Source organism: Onychostoma macrolepis, chromosome 11 (genome assembly GCF_012432095.1).
Source record: "Onychostoma macrolepis isolate SWU-2019 chromosome 11, ASM1243209v1, whole genome shotgun sequence".
In the NCBI taxonomy this organism is placed as follows: Eukaryota; Metazoa; Chordata; class Actinopteri; order Cypriniformes; family Cyprinidae; genus Onychostoma; species Onychostoma macrolepis.
In genome coordinates, this window is record NC_081165.1 from 25,993,357 (window position 1) to 26,015,030 (window position 21,674).

A 21,674-nucleotide genomic window follows, 5' to 3' on the forward strand; every position below is an offset into this window, starting at 1 on the left:
CCTGTTTTTAATACCAGTGCAGTTTTTGTTATTATTTTGAATTAGATTTTATTTTTTTTATATGTTCTACTTTTTATATTAATTTCAGTTAAAATTTTTGTAATTATGGTCCGTGTACGTTCATTCGTTTTTTTATTTAAAATTGAAAAAAGAAACATGAGAAAACGGCACCATTTTCGTTTTTCATTTTTTCAAAAAAAATTTGCCGTTTTTACATTCAGGGGTAGAAAATGGATAAACAGCTTGAATGTTCGATTTCCACGTGTGGGCGGAAATGAAACGCCCCTTTCCACTGATTGGTCAAGCAATGATCAAATGGTGCCGTCATCATGTCGTCTTCAGTTTTGTGCAACAGAATAAAAGTATTTATTGCAACTCCTGCGTTCATCTCCCTCTCATCAAACAACCAGACTAACAAATGGCTTGACACAAACCATGGGGCAGCGCCTAGACAGGGCTTACTTCTGTGTAGGCATAGATTCTCTATGGCAAATATTAGGTGCTTATTGCAGAAATGCCAGGCAAAGCCATCTTTGCACTGTGGCACAGAAGCTGCATCTTAAGTTAATGTATTTACACAATTAATGCTGCTCAGACAGCAGTAAATGCATTAACGCAGCAATTTCATTATGGAATGAGATTAATGTTTTAAACAAAAACATTTTGAGTAGCCTACAGAAATATGAAATGAGTGACAAAATGAAACAATTGGATAGGCTACTTGAATTATGAAGGTTGCATCGCCAGTAGGTGGCGGCAAGTCATTGTGTTGATGAATGAGTCATAGAGTCATCAATTCAGCCTATTCGTTCAAAATGCTGATTTGTTCAGGAGCAAAGCAAATGGGTCACTGAACCACTGACTCAAATGATTCATTCAAAGACTCTGTTTTAAATCAAATAAAACAGACTGTTTTGTGTCTAAAATTAAATCAATTTATACTCATTATTAATGAAACTGTACTGTCTAAAATAAAAGTTAGGACTGCTGGATATACTAAAATCAATACTGCTCTGTGCTTCACTATAATGTAAATGCATTCGCCCCGTGTTGTCCAGTGCATCACACAGCTTTGCCTTGCCACACAGATTTTGATAACTGGACAGCTAAATAAAATGTGCGGTGAGCCAAAGAAATAGACTAAAAGGGTAATGTAGCTGCAGCTCCTGAGGTACATACATATTTCTGCAATAAGCACCTAATAATTGCCATAGAGAATCTATGCCTGCACAGAAGTAAACCCGTTCATTTGTTAGTCTGGTTGTTTGATGAGAGAGAGACGACATGCAATAAACGCTTTAACAGCGGAGGACTCTTATTCTGTTACACAGTACTGAAGAAGACATGATAACGGCACCGTTTCATTTTTGGCATGACCAATCAGTGAAAAAGGGCGTTTAATTCCCTCCCACACATGGAAATCGAACATTGGAGCTGTTTATCCATTTTCTAACCCTGAATGTAAAAACAGAAAATCAAGGCGATTTCTTGTTTTTTTATTTTTTTGACAAAACGAAAAATTAAAATGGTGCCATTTTCTCATGTTTCTGTTTTCAAAATTTAATCAAAAAATGAATGAACGCAACGTACACGGACCAATTATGAAGTGTTGTTGTCATTTTTATTACTTTTTGCTGTTTTTAAATGTCTATATAGTTTTTATTCATTTGTATTTTAAGCCAGGCTAAATGAAAATGAGAGATGTTGACATGTTAATCTGAATATATATATATATATATATATATATATATATATATTTTTTTTTTTTTTTTGTAATATTCTATTTTATTTAATTCAAGATTTATTTTATTTCATGTAATGAAAACATATTTTTATGGGCTTAGTTTCAGTTTCAGATTACTGTAATAACCCTGATTATATTGAACAGCTGTGGAATACTGTGTTGGGTTTAAAATGATTCTGGGACCTGGCAATTTAGAAACTGATTGAAAGAAGGTGCACTTTCGTATGACTGAGATGCAGCTCCTGTGACGCTCCACCAAAGACCTTTTGAGACTTTTTTCAACTTTTAAAATATCCGCAAACCAACAATTAAGCCACCATGGAGATAATTAAAATAATTGATACTACTGACAGACCAGCAGATGCCAAAGCAGAAAGCACCTATGCTCAAGTTGGAACATATGTAGTAGGTCCTGAAAATGAACCAGGAAAGAGGATTCCCAAGGTTGGAGCCTTTGCAGAAGCAGTAGTTGGACGAGCTCGTGCTGAATACAGTGTATTTGAGGCAGAAGCCAAAGGTCCAAACGCCTCGGCTGGTGCTGAAGCCAGTCTGACTGGAGCTGCAGCAATGGCTCGGGCTGAAGTTGCCAGTGCATCAGCTCAAGCCGGTCCAGTTGCTGTGAAAGTTGGGCTTGGAGTCGACACGGGTGCATCTCTTAGTTTGGTGGATGGGCTGGAGGTCAAAGTCTTCGGAACCGGACTCACACTTGGACCAAAAACCAGTGTATCTGTTCTGGGTTCAGAACTGGCATGTAATCAGATAGGTATTAATTACCTTTGAATATTCATACACTGTAAAAAGTGATAAGTTGACTTAACTTAAAAAAATTGAGGAAACCCGTTGCCTTAAAATTTTTAAGTAAATGATCATTAAAAATAATAAGTTAATTGAATTGTCAAGTTCACTTAACTTTTTTTTTTTTTTTTAATTATTATGTACTTAATAATTTTAAGGCAACGGGTTTCCTAAATTTTTTTAAGTTAAGTCAACTTTCACTTTTTACAGTGTATGCAACATTTTACTACCAGATCATGAAGACAAAGGGAAAAAAACTAAAATAAATAATTTAAAAAATGTAACTTTAACCAGTTTCAAAGCAGAATTAGTATTTCTGTTGAGCTATAAATACAATATGAAAACAATCTTTTATTTTAGATTTTGTAATTCTACAATAGTTGAGATGGTTGTTTCATTTAAGAATAAATATTTGTATTTGGTTATGTGTTTAATTAGATTATGCCAGCACCAGTTTGGATCCAACAATTGCAAAGATGACGACACCAAAAATTGTGAAGACTTCAGATGATGCTGGATCAACATACAAAACTGTCACATATTATCCTTATATTGTAATCATTACAAGCTGTTTTTGTGTGTATAAAGAGCAGAGAATAGTCTTAGCATTTGATGTCTAGTTGTAGCCAATACACTTTTGACATTTTAAATATCAGAGCTGTTCATCTTTTATATCGTGAGATTTTGGCCAAATGCATTAACAACAAGAGAAACTGAGCGCCCATATAGCTACAATAAACTCTATAATCCGCAAACTGATGAAAACATGATGCTATTAATTTATTGCCTCAGATGTGGCTGTTCTAATGATGGACAAAACACAGATCTCCGTCACTCGCTCGTCAAAATCCTCATTAAGTCCAAGTGAGTATGATTTTCAGAAATTAAGTGCAAGTGTCTGATCATATAAAGCCAACATAGCTACCAACTCTGATGACGCAATGTTTAATTATTGAAAAAAAAAAAACATTTCGCCTTTCCATCTTTTTTTTTTTTTTTTGTAATGCTTAGTGGTGTGCCGTGGGATTTTTTTACATATCAAAACTGTGCCGTGGCAGAAAAAAGGTTGGGAAACACTGGTCTAACACATTTGTTGTGACTGCTTAGCTGAATACATTATGTTAACCATATATTGTGTTATAGGCCTATGTTACTGCCATATGGACATTACTTTGATTTGTGGCTTATTACAGAATACTTTCTAGTTTTAACATTGAAACAAGAATTATCTTTAAAGCTGCTTAGAAGCAATATGTATTGTGAAAGTGCTACAAATAAACCAGAATCGAATGTTTATTGCTTTTCTCTTCAGTACTGTCATTCCCAGTGTAACTGTGTGTTCATAGAACTTTCTGGAGACTTTTAATATCTGCATCAGTCCTATTACATTTATACAATAATTTTAAAGAAAAAACAACATGAAAGCAGCTGTGTTTGTCTCTATATGATTTTCCAAAAGATATATGCATAAGTGGGCTTGGGCAATTCAATAGCTCTTCAGAACTTACAGAGATGTTGTTTAATAAGTATACTTCATCAATAATACACTAACCTAATTTTTATTGCATTAATTTCAATGCATTATTTTCATGAAATGACACAGCAGGTCTGTGTTGATTCTGTGGAGTAACCATTTAAATCCAAGCAGAAATGAATTGTTTGTACCTTTTACATTCAGGGTTATGAACCAAATGCAGAAGTAATTATTACAGAACCAGAATCATCTCCATCTAAATTTATGGTCAGGAGCTTAGCTAGACATAGCATTTTATATGTCAGTGCAACACGTTGTTACAAGTTTTATTCATATTTATAGCTCGTGTTTTAAACAACTTATCTTGCAAACTGCTGAAAATTTAATTGAAAGAAAAAATAAATAAAATTCAGATCGAATATTGTAAATGCCAGAAGCAGCTTCAATGACATAATACTTTGGAAATTACTGCCTTGTCAGGGCACGACAATAAGACTACCGTTTAAAGACTTCTATTTCTTAACTTGAGCTTCTGCTGCCTGAAAAATTAAAACTTAAAGCACTGTTTATTTCATTTGTATCTTTATTCTATGGTATTTATTTGCACTATAATTTGTTCTTATTTAGCCTAATTACTGATTGGTTACTTGTTTTTTTAAATAATGTTTTAACTTTATATTACTTAAGTTTTGCTGTGATATCGAAACTGTAATCGAGCATTAGAATACAAGATTACATGGGTCAAAACAACGAAATAACCATTTTATTTTATTTTTTTAATTTTTATTTTTTTACTTCTGTTTAGTATTTTTATAGTTTTTATAAAAATACATACAGGATATATATATATATATATATATACACACACACATACACACACACACACACACAAATAAAAGTAAAATGAAATATATATATATATATATATATATATACATGTATACACATGGTCAGAATTTTTGGTACCCTTGGTAAATATGATCAAAGAAGGCTCTGAAAATAAACCTGCATTATTAATCCTTTTGATCTTTTATTTAAAAAAAAATGTATCACAAAAATATAACCTTTCATTGAACTAAAACAATTTAAAATGGGAGGCAATATCATTATGAAATAAATGTTTTTCTCAAATACACGTTGGACACAATTATTGGTACCCCTAGAAATTCTTATGAGTAGAATATCTCTGAAGTATATTCCCATTCATATTCACAATTTTGAGCACTCCAGGGTGATTATGAACATGAAATTATCCAGCCATGGCTTCCTGTTTCACAGAAATATAAATAGGAGGGAAAACAAAGTCCAAATTCCCTTAATCATCCATCACAATGAGAAAAACCAAAGAATATATTTCTGATCTGCAGCAAACGATAATTGAGCTTTACAAATTAGTGAAGTGGCTTTAAGAAAAGAGCTCGAGCAGTGAAAATTCCCATTTCCACCATCAGGGCAATAATTAAGAATTTCCAATCAACATAAAATGTTATGAAACTGCCTGGAAGAGGACGTGTGTCTATATTGTCCTAATGCACGGTGAGGAGGAGAGTTTGAGTGGCTGAAGACTCTCCAAGGACCACAGCTGGAGAATTGCAGAAAATAGTTGAGTTTCGGGGTCAGAAAACCTTTAACCTTTAAAAAAACAATGGTCAAACAGCACCTACATCACCACATGTTGTTCGGGAGGGTTTCAAGAAACATTCTCCTCGCTCATCCAAAAACAAACTCCAGCATATTCAGCATACAGTGTGTATATTTCATTTTACTTTCTTTTTTTAATACACAGAGTTAGCCTCATGCCACATTTTATTGGTTTTAAATAAATAGAGCTAGGGCTGGTTACGCATAGTAGTCCTTCTATTATTCTGCCAAGCAACTGCTATGTAAAAAGCAGAACATAAATTGCTATTGGCTGAAAAAGTTGAATGCACAAAGGTGAATTGCTGGTTGATTACACAGCATTCTGAGTAGTAGTTTCTTCTGACCATCTTAAATGTGTGATAAGGTAACATTTTTTTTCTTTTTTAAATACACCTATTGCTAATAATTAGTCCACCCACCCAGCAAAGACTCGTTAAAAAGATGCAGAAAAGGCAACTCTGACGGACATCTGAATAACATTGGTTTAAAAGTGAAAGGTGAAAAGTAAGGTGTTTAAGGTGCCAGGTTCCCACATTTTATAGCAACAGTCATGGCTGTAGCTACTGTATTTTGAAGGACATTACTGTTACCATGGAAAAGGCTTTGACTTGGTACTACACACACCACGCATGACAGAAAATTACAACACACACACACACACACTCAGAGAGAGAGAGAGGCTTGTCAGTCGGTATCTGTGAGCTGTAGCAGAGTTAGTACTGTGGTGTGTAGGCTAGCTGCTGTATATTTGTGTTCACGCATATTTCTGTGTTTTAGTGTCGTATTCGGTAGTACGAGTGAGTGAGTGAGTGTTACCGGCTTCAAATATCTGATTTCTGTCAGTGTTCAGGCCTGTCTGAGCACAAACACACCTACAGGACTGAACTGACTTACTTCACCATGGACAAAGTAAGTTCCTGCACTCAAAACTTCATCTTATTTCTCGTCACAACTGAATAACCACAGCTTCAAAGGATTGGGCGTTGAAATATCATCTAAAATACTGACATCTGAACTCTATCGATGAGATTTGAGTCGCTTTCAGCTTGACAAGCTTCTTTGGTGACCGAGTTAGCATGCTAGGCCGCTTCAGACGCTCGTGGATAGTTCATAAACACTTTTATTACCACAACAACCTGAAATAAACACGGTAGCGTATTTAAATCCGGTTATAAAACGTTTATTCATGGTTACTATATGATTTGGTGTTTGAGTGATCTTTAAATCTCCTCACACATGTCATTTTTTGTATGCTAATGTGTTAGCGTGTGTTAGCATGCGCTAGCGAGACTTGCCAAAGCTTTTGTTCAACAGTCACGACCTGGATATGTTCATTTCACTAGTGTCATTATGATTAAATGCTATTTGAAAACTTATATTAATAAAGATGAAGCTTATGTCCTTTACACATCTAGTGGACTAGACTGGCAACGCCCAAAGGTTCACATGCATCATCCTCCATCTGCATTTGAGTTTACTCTCAGCATACTTGCAAATGAGATGCATGTCTTCAGATTTATTGTTTAGATGTGTTTATTATTTGCGTATTTCAATATAAGCTTACAAGTTCTCTCCTGTCATTGTTTGCTAGCTATGCGTCATGCTTTTTGACTGACTGCTTTAGATCTGTCAGATCATTAGCATATGGATTTTATGGTCAGATATGAGCAATTGATATTTTTCTGGGATGGTGTGTAATGGTTTGTCTGTATGTAAACTGTCAGCAGATCTCTCTTTTGAAAAAGACCCTTTATATTCACTGAATCATGTTCTTATTAAACAAGAATAAGTGAACACCAAGAAAAATGTGTCTTTTCCCTCTAGACGAAGACCTGTCTAATATCAAGCGTGTTAATTTGGCACTTCTGGTATATTTCGAGCAAGCGTTTGATTTTAACCTCTTTTTGTCTCTGAATGTTTTGAAGGCAGATTTCCTGAAAGGTCTACCGGTGTATAACAAGACAAACTTCAGCAGATTTCACGCGGACTCTGTATGTAAAGCATCGGTAAGATTAGCTGTTTTACAGTGCTCTTTGTGAGCTGTTAACATCATCTTTCTGACTATTCAGTGAACGTTTTCACACCGTGGTTGTGAATTACAGTTTCAGGTTTTGTTTAAATCATTAACAGTCCATTTTTTTCTGTCTTACAGAACAGAAGGCCATCAGTATATCTGCCTACACGAGAGTATCCCTCCGAACAGAGTGAGTGCTTGGATGAAGGCTGTCGGATAAATGTAGACCTGTATTGCACAATAAAAATAAAACTTGATGATTCTCGCAAAACACTTTGGGTTCAGTCTGAAGCCTAATTTTTAGAGGTTTTCTCTCTCCTCACAGTCATCGTCACAGAGAAGACAAACATCCTTCTGCGTTATCTTCATCAACAGTGGGACAAAAAGGCAAGTGTTCTTTATTTGGCAGAGCAACCGCATGTTGATGGATAAATCGACTCAAAGAAAATACATTGGCTGAATATCAAAGGTCTCCCCTTATGTGTAGTTGAACGTAACACCAGATGCTACATGATAAAATGTATCTTTTCCAAGTTCATTAGAGTTTTTGTCCTAACCAGCCACGGCAGCTGATTCTATTTTAGAAATGGTTTCTATTTATGCAACGTCACGGCTGGAATAACAGCATATAATCTATAGCACTGATAAGTACTTAAGTGCTTTATTTCATGTTAAAAGGGTCCAGTGTGAGTTTGAATATCATTTTGTGTGACGTTTATAGCCATTATGTATCCAACAGTGGATAATCTTCCTCGGAAATGTTCAAACTCAGTGTGAACCAACTTGTGCATTCAATGACAAAGATTGCATCAGTCACTCAGTATGTGATTTTAATCATTTTAAAATGTTTTAATATTTATGAATTAGATTATGTACTTATCAGTTTTGTTGGGAGTGCACTGCAGTGCGCTTTCAGAAGGAGCCCATCCATACACTCTTCTGATTAGCTGTTGATTATAAGCTGTGACTTTTAATTGATTTATATATATTTTTTTTTTTTTTTTTTTTAAATATCACTTAATATTTTAATTACAGTAAATATTTAATTAGAAATTTTTGTATTCTTATTCATGGCGTTCTGGCCCATATTTGTTTAAAAATCTTGATGTAGGACTTCATTTTTGTGAATGAGCGAATCTAAAAATAAAATGTATTAAAATTTATGTTTTAAGGTACAGAATCATACTGAAAAAACATGCGTAGATGAGAAAATATAAACATAGCAAGCGGGATGAAATAACTTATTTTTAGCAGGAACGGGACTGAAAAATCGTTCCTGCATAAACCTTTAGCTACTGGAAAGATCATATAATTTTTTTTTATGTCTTGCAGAATGCAGCTAAAAAGCGAGAGCAGGAGCAAGCAGAAGGAGAGGGCGGTAGCCCAGCGCCTCCCCGCAAAATCGCCCGGACAGACAGCCAGGAGATGAACGAGGACTCGTAGAGGAACCTACCATCCAACAGCACAAGAACGGACACAACAAGCCCAAACACCCGCACACCACACAGGAATTTCATCTCAGAAAGAAAGAAATGGAAGAACACTTCTCTTACAGTGTGCTTTTTTTTATTTATTTTACTGAGTGCTTCCTGATGCAGTCAGTGCCCTGTTCTGAACATGTGTGGCGCGACGGGTCTCCACTGCCAGCTTTGACGATTCTGCTGAACTCTGAACTGCGAGGGGGGGGCGGGTACAGCGAAATTCAACAAGCACATAAGAATGAATGTCCGCTATGAAGATGTGTGTGAAAATTGATTTGTTAGGACACTATTAATGCAGTGTAAAAGTCCCTAGTAGTCTCAGCTGTGAATTACCGCTTTCATGATGTACTCAGAACACAGGCACTAAACACACAGGCGTCTCTCTTCAGCGTCCAAAAAGGGAAATTTCGGAAATGTACAGGCACGTTCGGCAGATTTAGATGTAGTATTTGGTGTTGGTAGCGTGACGGTCTTCCTAGCAGGTGCATACTTGTGCATGAATGCACTGTTGGGACTGTTTTTCTGTTGTCACAGGTTGAGGATGACGTTACCGGTGATGTAAAGAAATACAAATGTCAGTCTCTTTCACTTCCCCCGTTGTCACGTAGGTTTCCAGTGCTGTGTTCGTTCCAGAATCATAAACAGATTACATGCCTTCAGATGCCTGACTCCATCTCTGACTTGATCCCTGAGCGCTGATTCACTTGTAGTCTGTTTGCCTTCTAAATATGATTAAGTTTTTCCCAGGTTGGAGTTTAATAGTGTCTCCTTTGTTTGGATTTGTAGTTTAATTTTGGAGTTCTGAGATTTAAGGTGCAGCAGTTCCTCTCTTGACCTGCAGAGGGCGTCGGTGAGCTGTGGATGATCGGGTACAATAAACACATGAGGCTTAATACTCTCAGCCAGTGTGCTTTGAGTCCACAACATACACTGGAGCTGGAGACATGATGTGAGGTTAAATCAGCTGTTTCAAGCCATTGCCTGGCAAAGTTTGTTGGTTTGTTCTTGTTGAAAAGATTGAAATGTGTTGAAGCTATCAAGGTTAACAAAACAATGCATGCAAAATGTTTTGAGTAAAGAAAGCTTTTAAAACCTCTTGAGGGGGAAGTGTGCGGAGAGCAGCCCATCTTGCGTCTAAATCTGTTTCAGCGTTACTTACCGCAATTACACCTGCATTTGTATGTTGTTCTTATGAAGCCTTCCCAGTTTCTGTTTGAGGTCAACTTTTTTTTTTTTTTTTTTTTTTTTTTTGGAGAATCAATAAAAATGAGATTAAAAACTGTTTTGTGTTGAGCTATATTGAATGTAGATTTCAGGGTAATTCATAAAAAATTCAAGACAATATATGGTGGTTGATAGATGGAGCATGTTTTCAGTGAGGCTGTAACAGCATATGCTCAACAGGTGTAATCCGCTTTAATCTGGACTTCTTACTGTGGCCATGTAGATTTGGAAGATAGGGAGTGAATGAAAGCAAAAACAGTCGTTGTTGCTCTTTTAATTATTATTATTATAGGTTTCATATCAAATGAAGTCTTTAAATTATCTTTAATGTAATTTAATCACGTGGAAAGAGATTCTATTTGGATTCTATTATTGGATTGAGGGTAGCAGATTACCAGCCCACAATTTCATTACACTGGGAAGAGAAGCTACTGGAGTAAACAATCCAGCTTTTTCATGTATCGGGAACATCGATAATCAGGTAAGATATTGCACTGTACAGTTTGTGAAGGAATGTATTTATTTGTCACCAAAAACTGGAGGCAACCTACAAGGCCAAAGCCTTAACTAAAGGAAAGGCTGTTCCGAGCTGTGATGCAACTAATTACACTGCTTTCTAACAATATTCACTCGATTGTTTTCTTGGCAGGTATAAAACTCTTCCGTTATCTACTTAAATGCATAAGTATAGAATGTTACTAAGTACACACCATGTTTGAATCCAACAGTGAGCGCTTGATTAATTGCATGATAAAAATCAGTGGCATTGTAACATCTCACAATTAAAATAGAACTGATCCAACCCCCTGTTATGAAGACCAGCGCACTAATGCACACTGAGAAGGAAAAAAGCTTCTTACATTTAGTTTGGTTGAGTTTTTAAAGCTGCTTTTAATATATATTATTGCATAATACTTGTAAGGAAATTTTGAGTTTTCCATACGTGTTAAGATATTTTAATGATGAACAATGATATTTATGGTATTGATGTTAGTATATTGTCCAATATACAAGATATGTTTTGGATTTTGAGTTTTGGGAAGGGAGTCATATATTTCACACCCTGGAATAGAATCTAATTAATGGAGATGCTAGGTGCCATAATTCTGTGGTCCTGTGAGAATGGCTAATAGGCCTGACAGCAAAGTACTATATTTGGAGCAAAAACAAACCAACATGCAACTTCTAACATCCAGAGCCCTTAGTCAGGTTAGACACCATGATGAATTACACATTTATAAACGAGAGAACAGTTGTTGCGATGGCATGCACTGTATAGGTCCTAGATCATGTAATTTTCACAACTTCTGTGCAGTTCTTGTTGGCGTTCCATTTACTTGTTAAACAATACTACAATCCATTGAACGCTCTGTATTTCTATCACTCGCTGTTTCGTTTTCATTCCTGCCAAAAATTAAATATAGCGCTGCTACCTTGACTTAAGTCTATGTTGGCGGCAAAATCATGCTCTGGCACGATTTTTGACAAGAGAAACTGGGGAGCTTGCACTCAACACTTGGATAATTGATCTGCCAAACTGATGTGTGGCAATTTGCCAAAGCTGATGTACTAAAGCACTGAATATTCTTACTTCCCCAGGTGTTCACCATGCTCACCAGCTTTGTGGATGGAATATTCTGTTGCTTTACAGGGAAGTCTACTAACGTTGTGGTCCCTATCGAGTCCTCCGAGCCCACCGATGGTTTTGAATTTGTTGAGGTAAAGCCAGGAAGGGTTCTGAGAGTTCGGCATATTATCCCAGACAGACCAGTGGTCGAGGAGCCAGGGACTGGGGAAGGGGGTACGGTCAGCTGCAAGCGCAAAATCTCAGTGTACAGAAATGGACAGCTTCTGATCGAGAACATCAATGAAGCCACCCATCCAGAGTTGGTCCGCTATCAGAATGGAGACAGCAACATGGATACGGATGTTTCCAATTGTGAGGCTCCCCCAGCAGCCCAGGCTTCTGAACCCACACCGGGGTCGGCGACCGCAGAACAAGCTACAGATAACAAACCTGCACCTCAGCAGGATCTGCAGCAAGTGCAGCGCAGACGGCGCAAACCCAAACGCTCCATTGTGATTGACTGTGAGCGGAAGATCACATGCTGCAAAGGTACTCACCCTGACGTGGCCTTGTTTTTCATTCACGGAGTCGGGGGGTCGTTGGATATCTGGGGAAGCCAACTGGACTATTTCTCCCAACTTGGTTACGAGGTCATTGCCCCAGACTTGGCCGGCCATGGTGCAAGTTCAGCTCCTCGGATTCCCGCTGCCTATACCTTTTACGCTTTGGCTGAGGACGTTAGGATCATCTTCAAGCGATATGCAAAGAAGCGGAATATTTTAGTAGGACACTCTTATGGGTAAGGAAATTTATCCCTTTGCCTGATAAATGCAGATACATTTCATTACTTGTTTTAGCATTGTCTTTCTTGTCTTGCAGTGTCTCGTTTTGTACCTTCCTGGCTCATGAGTATCCGGAACAAGTTCATAAAGTTGTCATGATTAACGGTGGAGGTCCTACAGCGCTCGAGCCCAGTCTCTGCTCTGTCTTCAACTTGCCCACGTGTGTCCTTAATTTCCTGTCCCCGTGCCTCACCTGGAGCTTTCTCATGTAAGAATAATGGTCCACAGGGCACATTTGTCATTGCCTTGCCCTTTGCCAGCTTGAACTCGAGTGTCTATGTTTGGCAACTACCTTGTTCATTTAATTTTAATAGTTTTAACTAAAGACCTGGAATATACTACACAGAGTTATTCCCCGATTTACGGTCTGGACAAGTTGATGCCAAAAGTCAGAACCAGTCTGTAGATTTGAGTTAACAAAATTCACAGAAAATTGTTGTGTATGATGGGCACAGACTCTTACTCAGACTGATACTTTGTAGTTGTACTGAGTATCAAAGACATTAGCAACTTTTACACTCTACTTCACTACATTTTTGACTGAGTATCTGTACTCTTTACTCCACTACATTTGAAATGAGTGTTGCATTTACACATTATATTTAGCGTGGCACCTAGCTTTTCTGCAGCAGTTTATTTCTGCTACAAAAGATGTGATATCACCAACTACAGGGCACTGAAAGTACTATATCTTGTGCGTTTTGCCCTTACTCACTCAAACTTGTCAGCTAGGCTATTTTACATGAATGCGAGCGCCTTAGCAAGTAGTTGTGAATCACAGGTGTTTTATATATAAGGACATGAGTGCAGCTGGCAATGAGGCCAAAACCAGCACATCCAGTGCCTCCTGTATATATATATATATATATATAGCCCTAGTGTTTCTTTAGTTCTTTGTGAGTTGTTGAATGTAATGGTTGTGTGTTTGCCCGTCATTCTGTTCTTTGTTCCCTTTGGTTTTTGCCTTATTGTTCTAGTTTTTCCATGTAATGCCTGCACACAGATCCTCTGCCCGTTTTCTCCAGCTTCTCCACAGCGTTACAGTTTTGACTGGCATGTCTCTTTGACTAGTGCATCTTTGAGCCTATAGTTAGTATAAGTAAAATACTTAAGTACTGTTAAAATCAGATACTCCAAGACTTTTACTCAAGTTGTTTTGGAATTGGTGACTTTTAACTTGTAGTGGAGTAACTTTCACTGTAAGGTATCTGTACTTTTACTCAAGTATGGTTTTCCGGTACTCTTTACACCTCTGGTGGGCAGTAAATTGAGGCAAAAATCTGGGCAAAAGTTGTATAGTGTATTCCAGCCTTTTAGTTGCAAAGTTACTCAAAGTTAGTAAAATGTCTAAAGTGGACTATTGAAATAAAGTATATCCCACATTTGTGACCCTGGACCACAAAACCGGTCCTAAGTGTCAATTTTTCGAAATTGAGATTTATACATCATCTGAAAGCTGAATAAATAAGCTTGTTAGGACAGGACAATATTTGGCTGAGATACAACTATTTGAAAATCTGGAATCTGAGGGTGCAAAAAAATCTAAATATTGGGAAAATTGCATTTAAAGTTGTCCAAATGAAGTTCTTAGCAATGCATATTACTAATCAAAAAGTTTTGATATATTTATGGTAAGAAATTTACAAAATATCTTCATGGAACATGATCTTTACTTAATATCCTAATGATTTTTGGCATAAAATAAAAATGGATAATTTTGACCCATACAATGTATTTTTGGCTATTGCTACAAATATACCCCAGAGACTTAAGACTGCTTTTGTGCTCCAGGGTCACATTTGTCCTTATCCAGCTTGATTGTGAGTATCTATGTCTGGCAATCACAGTAGTTTTTAACCAATAAATGATGCCTTTTTCTGTCTTCAAGGGCTGGTTTTGCCCATCAGGGAACGAGAGAAAAGAAACTACTTAAAGAGAACAATGCCTTCAACGTGTCTTCCTTCGTTCTACGGTCCATGATGAGTGGACAGTACTGGCCGGAGGGCGACGAGGTTTACCATGCTGAAATCACAGTGCCTGTTCTGCTGGTACACGGCATGTACGACAAGTTTGTACCAGTACAAGAGGACCAACGTATGGCAGAGGTACAAGCATTTTACGTTCCAAGCTTAGAGCTTTGTAGCTGTTTATTTGGGTTTCTGTGAGAGTTTTAGTAGCCCTTAACCACAAAAACATATTAACTGTGTTCGCTTTCTTGTAGATCCTATTGCTGGGGTTCCTGAAGATCATAGATGATGGAAGTCACATGGTCATGATGGAGTGCCCTGATGTAGTTAATACTCTCTTACACGAATTCTTCCTGTGGCAGCCAGCAACCGCCTCAAAACCCAAGCAGGAATCAGCCCCCACAAAGACCACCACTACCAAACCTCCAGAGGACACAACGAGACCAAAAACTGCCCCCAAGTCACCGTCCAAATCTCAACCAGACTTGACAAGACCAACAACTGCACCAAAAAGCGTCAATACTGGGACGGAGGCTACAGTGGACATCAGATCTAAGGGCATGAAATAGCTTGTCTATCTATAAACAAGTGATGGTATACATTTAAAAGCGTTCAATTTGCTCTACTCTTGCATGTGGGCCAAATTTAATGGAACTGTTTGAATGTATGTCGTTGTATATTTACTAGTTGTTGTATGACTGCAGGAAACAAATTAAAGGAACAGCTCAGATGGGTGTTTGTCCCAGAGCAGAATGGGTTTTACTTGCTTTCATGTTATACAGGTGCTGGTCATATAATTAGGATATCATCAAAAAGTTGATTAATTTCACTAATTCCGTTCAAAAAGTGAAACTTGTATATTATATTCATTCATTACACACAGACTGATATATTTCAAATGTTTATTTCTTTTAATTTTGATGATTAGAGCTTACAGCTCATGAAAGTCAAAAATCAGTATCTCAAAATATTAGAATATTTACATTTGAGTTTGAATAAATGACCATCCCTACAGTATAAATTCTGGGTATCTCTTGTTCTTTGAAACCACAATAATGGGGAAGACTGCTGACTTGGCAATGATCCAGAAGACGAACATTGACACCCTCCACAAAGAGGGTAAGTCACAGAAGGTCATTACTGAAAGGTGTGGATGTTTACAGAGTGCTGTATCAAAGCATATTAAATGCAAAGTTGACTGGAAGGAAGAATTTGGGCAGGAAAAGGTGCACAAGCAACAGGGATGACCGCAAGCTTGAGAATACAGTCAAGCAAAGCCGATTCAAACACTTGTGAGAGCTTCACAAGGAGAGAACTGAAGCTGGAGTCAGTGCATCAAGAGTCACCACGCCAGACGCCTTCAGGAAAAGGGCTACCAAGCCACTTCTGAACCAGAGACAACGCCAGAAGCATCTTAACTGGGCTGTGGAGAAAAAGAACTGGACTGTTGCTCAGTGGTCCAAAGTCCTCTTTTCAGATGAAAGTAAATTTTACATTTCATTTGGAAATCAAGGTCCCAGAGTCTGAAGGAAGAGTGGAGAGGCACAGAATCCATGTTGCTTGAAGTCCAGTGTGAAGTTTCCACAGTCAGTGATGATTTGGGCTGCCATGTCATCTGCTGGTGTTGGTCCACTGTGTTTTCTGAAGTTCACAGTCAACACAGCCATCTACCAGGAAATTTTAGAGCACTTCATGCTTCCTTCTGTTGACAAGCTTTATGGAGATGCTGATTTCATTTTCCAGCAGGACTTGGCACCTGCCCACACTGCCAAAGGTACCAAAAGCTGGTTCAATGACCATAGTGTTACTGTGCTTGATTGGCCAGCAAACTCACCTGACCTGAACCCCATAGAGAATCTATGAGGAAGATGAGAGACACCAGACCCAACAATGCAGAAGAGCTGAAGGCCACTATCAGAGCAACCTGGGCTCTCATAACACCTGAGCAGTGCCACAGACTGATCGACTCCATGCCACGCCGCATTGCTGCAGTAATTCATGCAAAAGGAGCCCCAACTAAGTATTGAGTGCTGTACATGCTCATACTTTTCATTTTCATACTTTTCAGTTGGCCAAGATTTCTAAAAATCCTTTCTTTGTATCGGTCTTAAGTAATATTCTAATATTTTGAGATACTGATTTTTGACTTTCATGAGCTGTAAGCTCTAATCATCACAATTAAAAGAAATAAACATTTGAAATATATCAGTCTGTGTGTAATGAATGAATATAATATACAAGTTTCACTTTTTGAATAGAATTAGTGAAATAAATCAACTTTTTGATGATATTCTAATTATATGACCAGCACCTGTACAAGTATCCCTAGAGGTTGTTTTTATATACATACACATATCGCCAGCCCATTCAAATGAATGATTTTCACGCTCTGGGATATGTAAATAGGATAAAACGTGCTACGATATCGTCAGCCCAAAAGTGATTACCTCAAGATGAAATATGATGTGATTTAACACAGTGCAATACTGTTCCAGGAAGCATTTACTGTAAATAGACTGATCTATTGTATGTTATTTCAGGCTATTACTAGCCTTTATTTTATTTGGTGGACAGCAGAATATTGTTCTGGAAAAGCAGTTTTTTGTCTTTTTTTAAACTTCGTATTAGTTTAGTCTTTTTATGTTGAAATTTCTCTAGCCCTGTCATTGAAATAGTGTTAAAAAAGGGTTGTCTAAAATAAAAAGCTTGATCTGCTTTTGCCTCACATTCTTAGATATTACCTACTAAACAGTTCATATACTTTTAATATGAAGCACAAACACCAACTTTGATAAGCTATCTATTGTATTCACAGGGTTTCTGCAGGTTTTATGGTCAATTTAAGAACCTTTTAAGATCAAGTGGTGAAAAAAAAAAATTAACTGAACACCATACGTAAATATATTCTGCAAACGTAAAGGTTTTGTATCAACACTTCAAAGTTTGAATATGAAACGTCTAATTGATCTCCATTACTTTTCAATACATTTAACAAAAAAGTACCTCTGCTGTAAACAACTTGAATAAGGAAATAACTTTTACTGTTACCTTCTGACCACTATAAAAAATGTTAAAAAAAGTTTAGTATTTTTGCCTTGTTTCGTAGTGCAAACTTCTAAACATTCTTAAATCAAGATATTTACTTGAGAAGCAAGTGTCTTTATGAGAAATGTATCAAAACGAAGCAAGTTTATGATCCAAACAAGCAGATTTGCCAAAAAGAAAATATTTCGAAGGAAAAACAAGTTTTCAGTCCCCATGTCGTTTTAAGCATACTTAGTTAATTGTTCAATTTCTCAGACTTAAGGATGTTTAGATATTTTTTGTTATGCATGTAACATTTAATATAACTATGCATATAAGACTTTAAGGTCTTTTATACATAATTTATGAAAGTATTAAGACTTCAGTACTTGCAGAAACCCTGAGTGAATGCTGTCAAAGTTGGCATTTCAGGTAAATCATCAGGTTCATGAAACAGGAATTTAGCATCAAAACTAAGAAATTTAATCATTATTAAAAAAACAAAAATTAAACATTTAATCAGTCTCTCATTTTTAAATATTGTCACCCTTGATGACAAAAATGATGCAAAGCAATTCAACTTTTTTTTTTTTTTTTAAATAGAGTTCCTATATAAAAACTTTGCATGAATCTGAGATGACGTGCAGCCTGGATTCACAGGCACACAAATGGAAAAAATATTTTTGGCAAGCAAGACGAGTCGATTTAAAGAAAAAGACAAAGTCAGAGGCTATTTTGGAGGCTTTTATTTACATACTCAATTACTTCAGAGGAATGAAGCGGGAAGAATGAGTGGCTCCAATACCCGGACGACCGTGTTTAACAGGCTTGTATGTGATGGAGAACTCTCCAAGGTAATGACCAATCATCTCAGGCTGAAAAGAGACAAAATGATTAGCTATCAATAAAAACACATCAGCCATATTTAGAGGCTTAGTGGGACAGAGTCCTTGCCGTTACAGCAAAGTCACAAAAAGCAGCACTGACACATGAGCATTTTAACCGCATGCTTCATCCCTACCTTGATTTCAACCTGGTTGAAGGTCTTGCCGTTGTACACGCCGACCATGGATCCAACCATCTCCGGCAGGATGACCATGTCCCTCAGGTGAGTCTTCACCACCTCTGGTTTCTCCATAGGAGGCGCCTCCTTCTTGGCCTTGCGGAGACGCTTGAGGAGAGACTGCTGCTTCCTCCTGAGGCCGCGGTTCAGCCTCCTCCTCTGCCTGGCACAGTAGAGCTGCATCAGCTGCTCGCTGAGGAACACACACACACACACACCGGCTTAAATCAACATTTCTACACATGAAGCATCAGATCACGGTTGACAAAACCTTCATTCACAAGGTCGGCTTTATAAGCAAGAATGTTAGAGTTAACGAAACTAGGGCTGCATGATAAATCGCATGCGATTGTCGTGCGCATCTCGTCAGTAAAGCCGGTTCTGTGATTAGTAGTAAATTTCAATCAAGTGCTTTCAGATGGAGCGGCATTTAATACACAGTATGCAATATCGTGTTCATAATCGCAGATGAATTTCCTTCAATTATGAACACGATATTGCATAGCTTATCAGTGATCAATGGCTCTGTGTATTAAATGCCACTCCATCTGAAAGCACGTGATGGAGATTGGTTATTTCAAGTTCAAAATACAAGAATGTTCAAGCTGACTGATTGCATTTAACTGAAAATATTGGTGTAACAAGTGATACGGACTACATTTATACGTCTTCAAATTAATGTCTAAAAAGTTCATAAAGTCATGACAATATCACATGCACTGCAAAACAATCTTGGGTATTTTATAGTTTCCCAATACAAATATCCTTAAATCATGATGCATTTATACTTGAGATGCAGAGATTATATGAAATCTGAACAAAATTACTCAAGTTTATGCTTAAAACAAAAACAAATGTGTCAATAGGGAATGAAAACTTGAAGTTTTTTTTTTTTTAACCATAACCTCGCTTCTCTAGTGTTTGTAGGTATTTTTTACTGGAAAACAAGTCAAATACACTGATTTTAATAACATGCATTTTAACAGTGCTATCAGAAGGTGATGTAAAAGTTATTTCCATATTCTAGTGGCTAGGATAAGCAATGGAGATGTTGCAACCAAGTTGTAATAAACCATTGCTAATAGACACATTTATTGACACGCGTTCCATTCAATTGATTCTTTAATTTTTTTGACACCAGGCATTAAAAAGTCCAATATTTACCTTCATAAAACCCCGCGAATGTGTTGTTTCCCTCACAAGGATGTTATAACATTATGAAACATGGGCCGAGTGATTTCCACTGCCATTGCCATTTTGAGCAAACTATTCCTTGCTTCTCTCCTCTCTTTATCATTTACTTAAACACTTTTACACGAGAGGTTTGACTCACTAGGACATGTCCAGCAGCTGGTCCAGATCCACACCTCTGTAGGTGAATTTCCTGAAGGTACGCTTCTTCTTCTGCTCAGCGTCCGCCTGTAGAAACACAACCGACAGCATTGACAGACCTTTACTTAACCTTATAGCGTGTTAAATAATAAACAGACGGCGTATGTATTTACAATAATAAATACATTCCTACTTAATCTCACTTTAAAGACACGTAGAAACTTCAGAATAAATTTGAGAATCCATCACGCTTGACTACAGCGCGAACCTGAATCCGCTAATCTACGAACATCTATATAAACATTCGTCCCAGGAGAAAAATAATGGCCTGAAAGCGTGCATTAATTCTTTAGTAAGCTTTATTCATATTTCCTACTCTGAGATGCTTCATATTTACAGTAGATGCATTTGGATTATTGTAGATTTGTTATTCACAAATGAGACGTGAACCTACCATCTTGAGAGACTCCCGGAAAAGGAAGTCGGCAGGAGAGACGCGGTAATATCGCGAGAGTTCAGGGAATATTCACGAGGAGCTTAGTAAACCGCCCACTAGCGGCGAGGAGGAGGAAGGAATTCTGTTATTTCGACATCAAATTAAAATTAACGAGTTAACTTTTTGTTTTTAATTAAGCGATCGGTTCAAACTAAGTATTAAATTCACCGTGGCACTGTGTAGGTTTTTCTTTGGTACAGAAAATAAGACTTTAATTTGGCAAGGATGCGTTAACTTAAACAAAAGTGACAGTAAAGGCATTTATAGTTTAATAAATAAATAAAATCTTTCAAATAAATGCTTTTGCTTTGAACTTTTTCATCAAAGAACCGTGAAAAACGTGTCATGGTTTCCACAAAAATATTAAAAAGCAAAAACTCTTGTTTGAAATTTATGATTTAGCTACCTCCTATTGGCCTTTATGAAAATATAATGTGTAGATATATATTTACACATAATATATGAAGTTTAAACATCATTTAAAAAGGTAGCCTATTATGCATTCAGCATTCATGATCTCATATTGTGAAAATACATACAATATTCATTGCAAACTCGGCGGAGGTAAGTGTTTCTCCAGCAGCAAATCAGAATGATTTCTGAAGGATCATGTGACACTGAAGACTGGAGTAATGATGCTGAAAATTCAGCTTTGCATCACAGAATTAAATTATAAATCAAACAGAGAACAGTCATTTTACAGCCCTGGCCAAAAGTTTTGAGAATGACACAAATATGAATTTTCTGCTTCAGTGTTTTTAGATCTTTTTGTCAGATGTTGCTATGGTATACTAAAGTATAATTATAAGCATTTCATAAGTGTCAAAGGCTTTTATTGACAATTACATTAAGTTTATGCAAAGACTCGATATTTTCAGTGTTGATCCTTCTTTTTCAAGACCTCTGCAGTCCGTCCTGGAATGCTGTCAATCAACTTCTGGGCCACATGCTGACTGCTGGCAGCCCATTTGTGCATAATCAATGCTTGGAGTTTGTCAGAATTTGTAGGT

General features: G+C 37.1%; 3 protein-coding genes across 4 annotated transcripts; 2 read left to right on the forward strand and 1 right to left on the reverse strand.

The window, feature by feature from the left end:
* The first annotated feature begins 5,954 nt into the window (after positions 1-5,954).
* dda1 (DET1 and DDB1 associated 1) lies at positions 5,955-10,353 on the forward strand. Of its 2 annotated transcripts, none has more exons than XM_058792199.1 (6): positions 5,955-6,018; positions 6,432-6,563; positions 7,580-7,660; positions 7,807-7,858; positions 7,994-8,055; positions 9,001-10,353. In XM_058792199.1, exons 2-6 carry the CDS (start codon positions 6,555-6,557, stop codon positions 9,109-9,111), a joined length of 315 nt encoding a protein of 104 aa, XP_058648182.1. In that variant the 5' UTR covers positions 5,955-6,018; positions 6,432-6,554; the 3' UTR covers positions 9,112-10,353. The 2 variants fall into 2 exon arrangements, with proteins under 2 accessions (XP_058648182.1, XP_058648181.1); XM_058792198.1 differs by lacking the exon at positions 5,955-6,018 and adding an exon at positions 6,133-6,265.
* Positions 10,354-10,533: 180 nt separating this feature from the next.
* Positions 10,534-16,087, forward strand: abhd8b (abhydrolase domain containing 8b). Its single transcript, XM_058792197.1, has 5 exons — positions 10,534-10,854; positions 11,973-12,739; positions 12,820-12,990; positions 14,671-14,887; positions 15,004-16,087. The coding sequence occupies exons 2-5, from the start codon at positions 11,982-11,984 to the stop codon at positions 15,316-15,318; spliced, it is 1,461 nt and encodes a 486-aa protein (XP_058648180.1). The 5' UTR covers positions 10,534-10,854; positions 11,973-11,981; the 3' UTR covers positions 15,319-16,087.
* A 2,416-nt stretch (positions 16,088-18,503) lies between these two features.
* On the reverse strand, positions 18,504-20,689 carry rps15 (ribosomal protein S15). Its single transcript, XM_058791536.1, has 4 exons — positions 20,623-20,689; positions 20,170-20,255; positions 18,795-19,029; positions 18,504-18,648 (listed from the first exon to the last, which is right to left on the reverse strand). Exons 1-4 carry the CDS (start codon positions 20,623-20,625, stop codon positions 18,535-18,537), a joined length of 438 nt encoding a protein of 145 aa, XP_058647519.1. The 5' UTR covers positions 20,626-20,689; the 3' UTR covers positions 18,504-18,534.
* Between the last annotated feature and the right edge of the window lie 985 nt (positions 20,690-21,674).

Bases quoted from the DNA above. Each gene is read 5' to 3' on its own strand.
- abhd8b (XM_058792197.1), top strand. From the start codon at position 11,982: ATGCTCACCAGCTTTGTGGATGGAATATTCTGTTGCTTTACAGGGAAG. The intron at 12,991-14,670 runs GTAAGAATAATG...TCTGTCTTCAAG, and splicing joins CTCACCTGGAGCTTTCTCAT to GGCTGGTTTTGCCCATCAGG. The intron at 14,888-15,003 runs GTACAAGCATTT...GCTTTCTTGTAG, and splicing joins AGGACCAACGTATGGCAGAG to ATCCTATTGCTGGGGTTCCT.
- dda1 (XM_058792199.1), top strand. The intron at 7,661-7,806 runs GTAAGATTAGCT...TCTGTCTTACAG, and splicing joins ACTCTGTATGTAAAGCATCG to AACAGAAGGCCATCAGTATA. The intron at 7,859-7,993 runs GTGAGTGCTTGG...CTCTCCTCACAG, and splicing joins AGAGTATCCCTCCGAACAGA to TCATCGTCACAGAGAAGACA.
- rps15 (XM_058791536.1), bottom strand. The intron at 19,030-20,169 runs GTGAGTCAAACC...TGTGTTCCTCAG, and splicing joins CAGCTGCTGGACATGTCCTA to CGAGCAGCTGATGCAGCTCT. The intron at 18,649-18,794 runs GTAGGGATGAAG...GTCTCTTTTCAG, and splicing joins TCAACCAGGTTGAAATCAAG to CCTGAGATGATTGGTCATTA.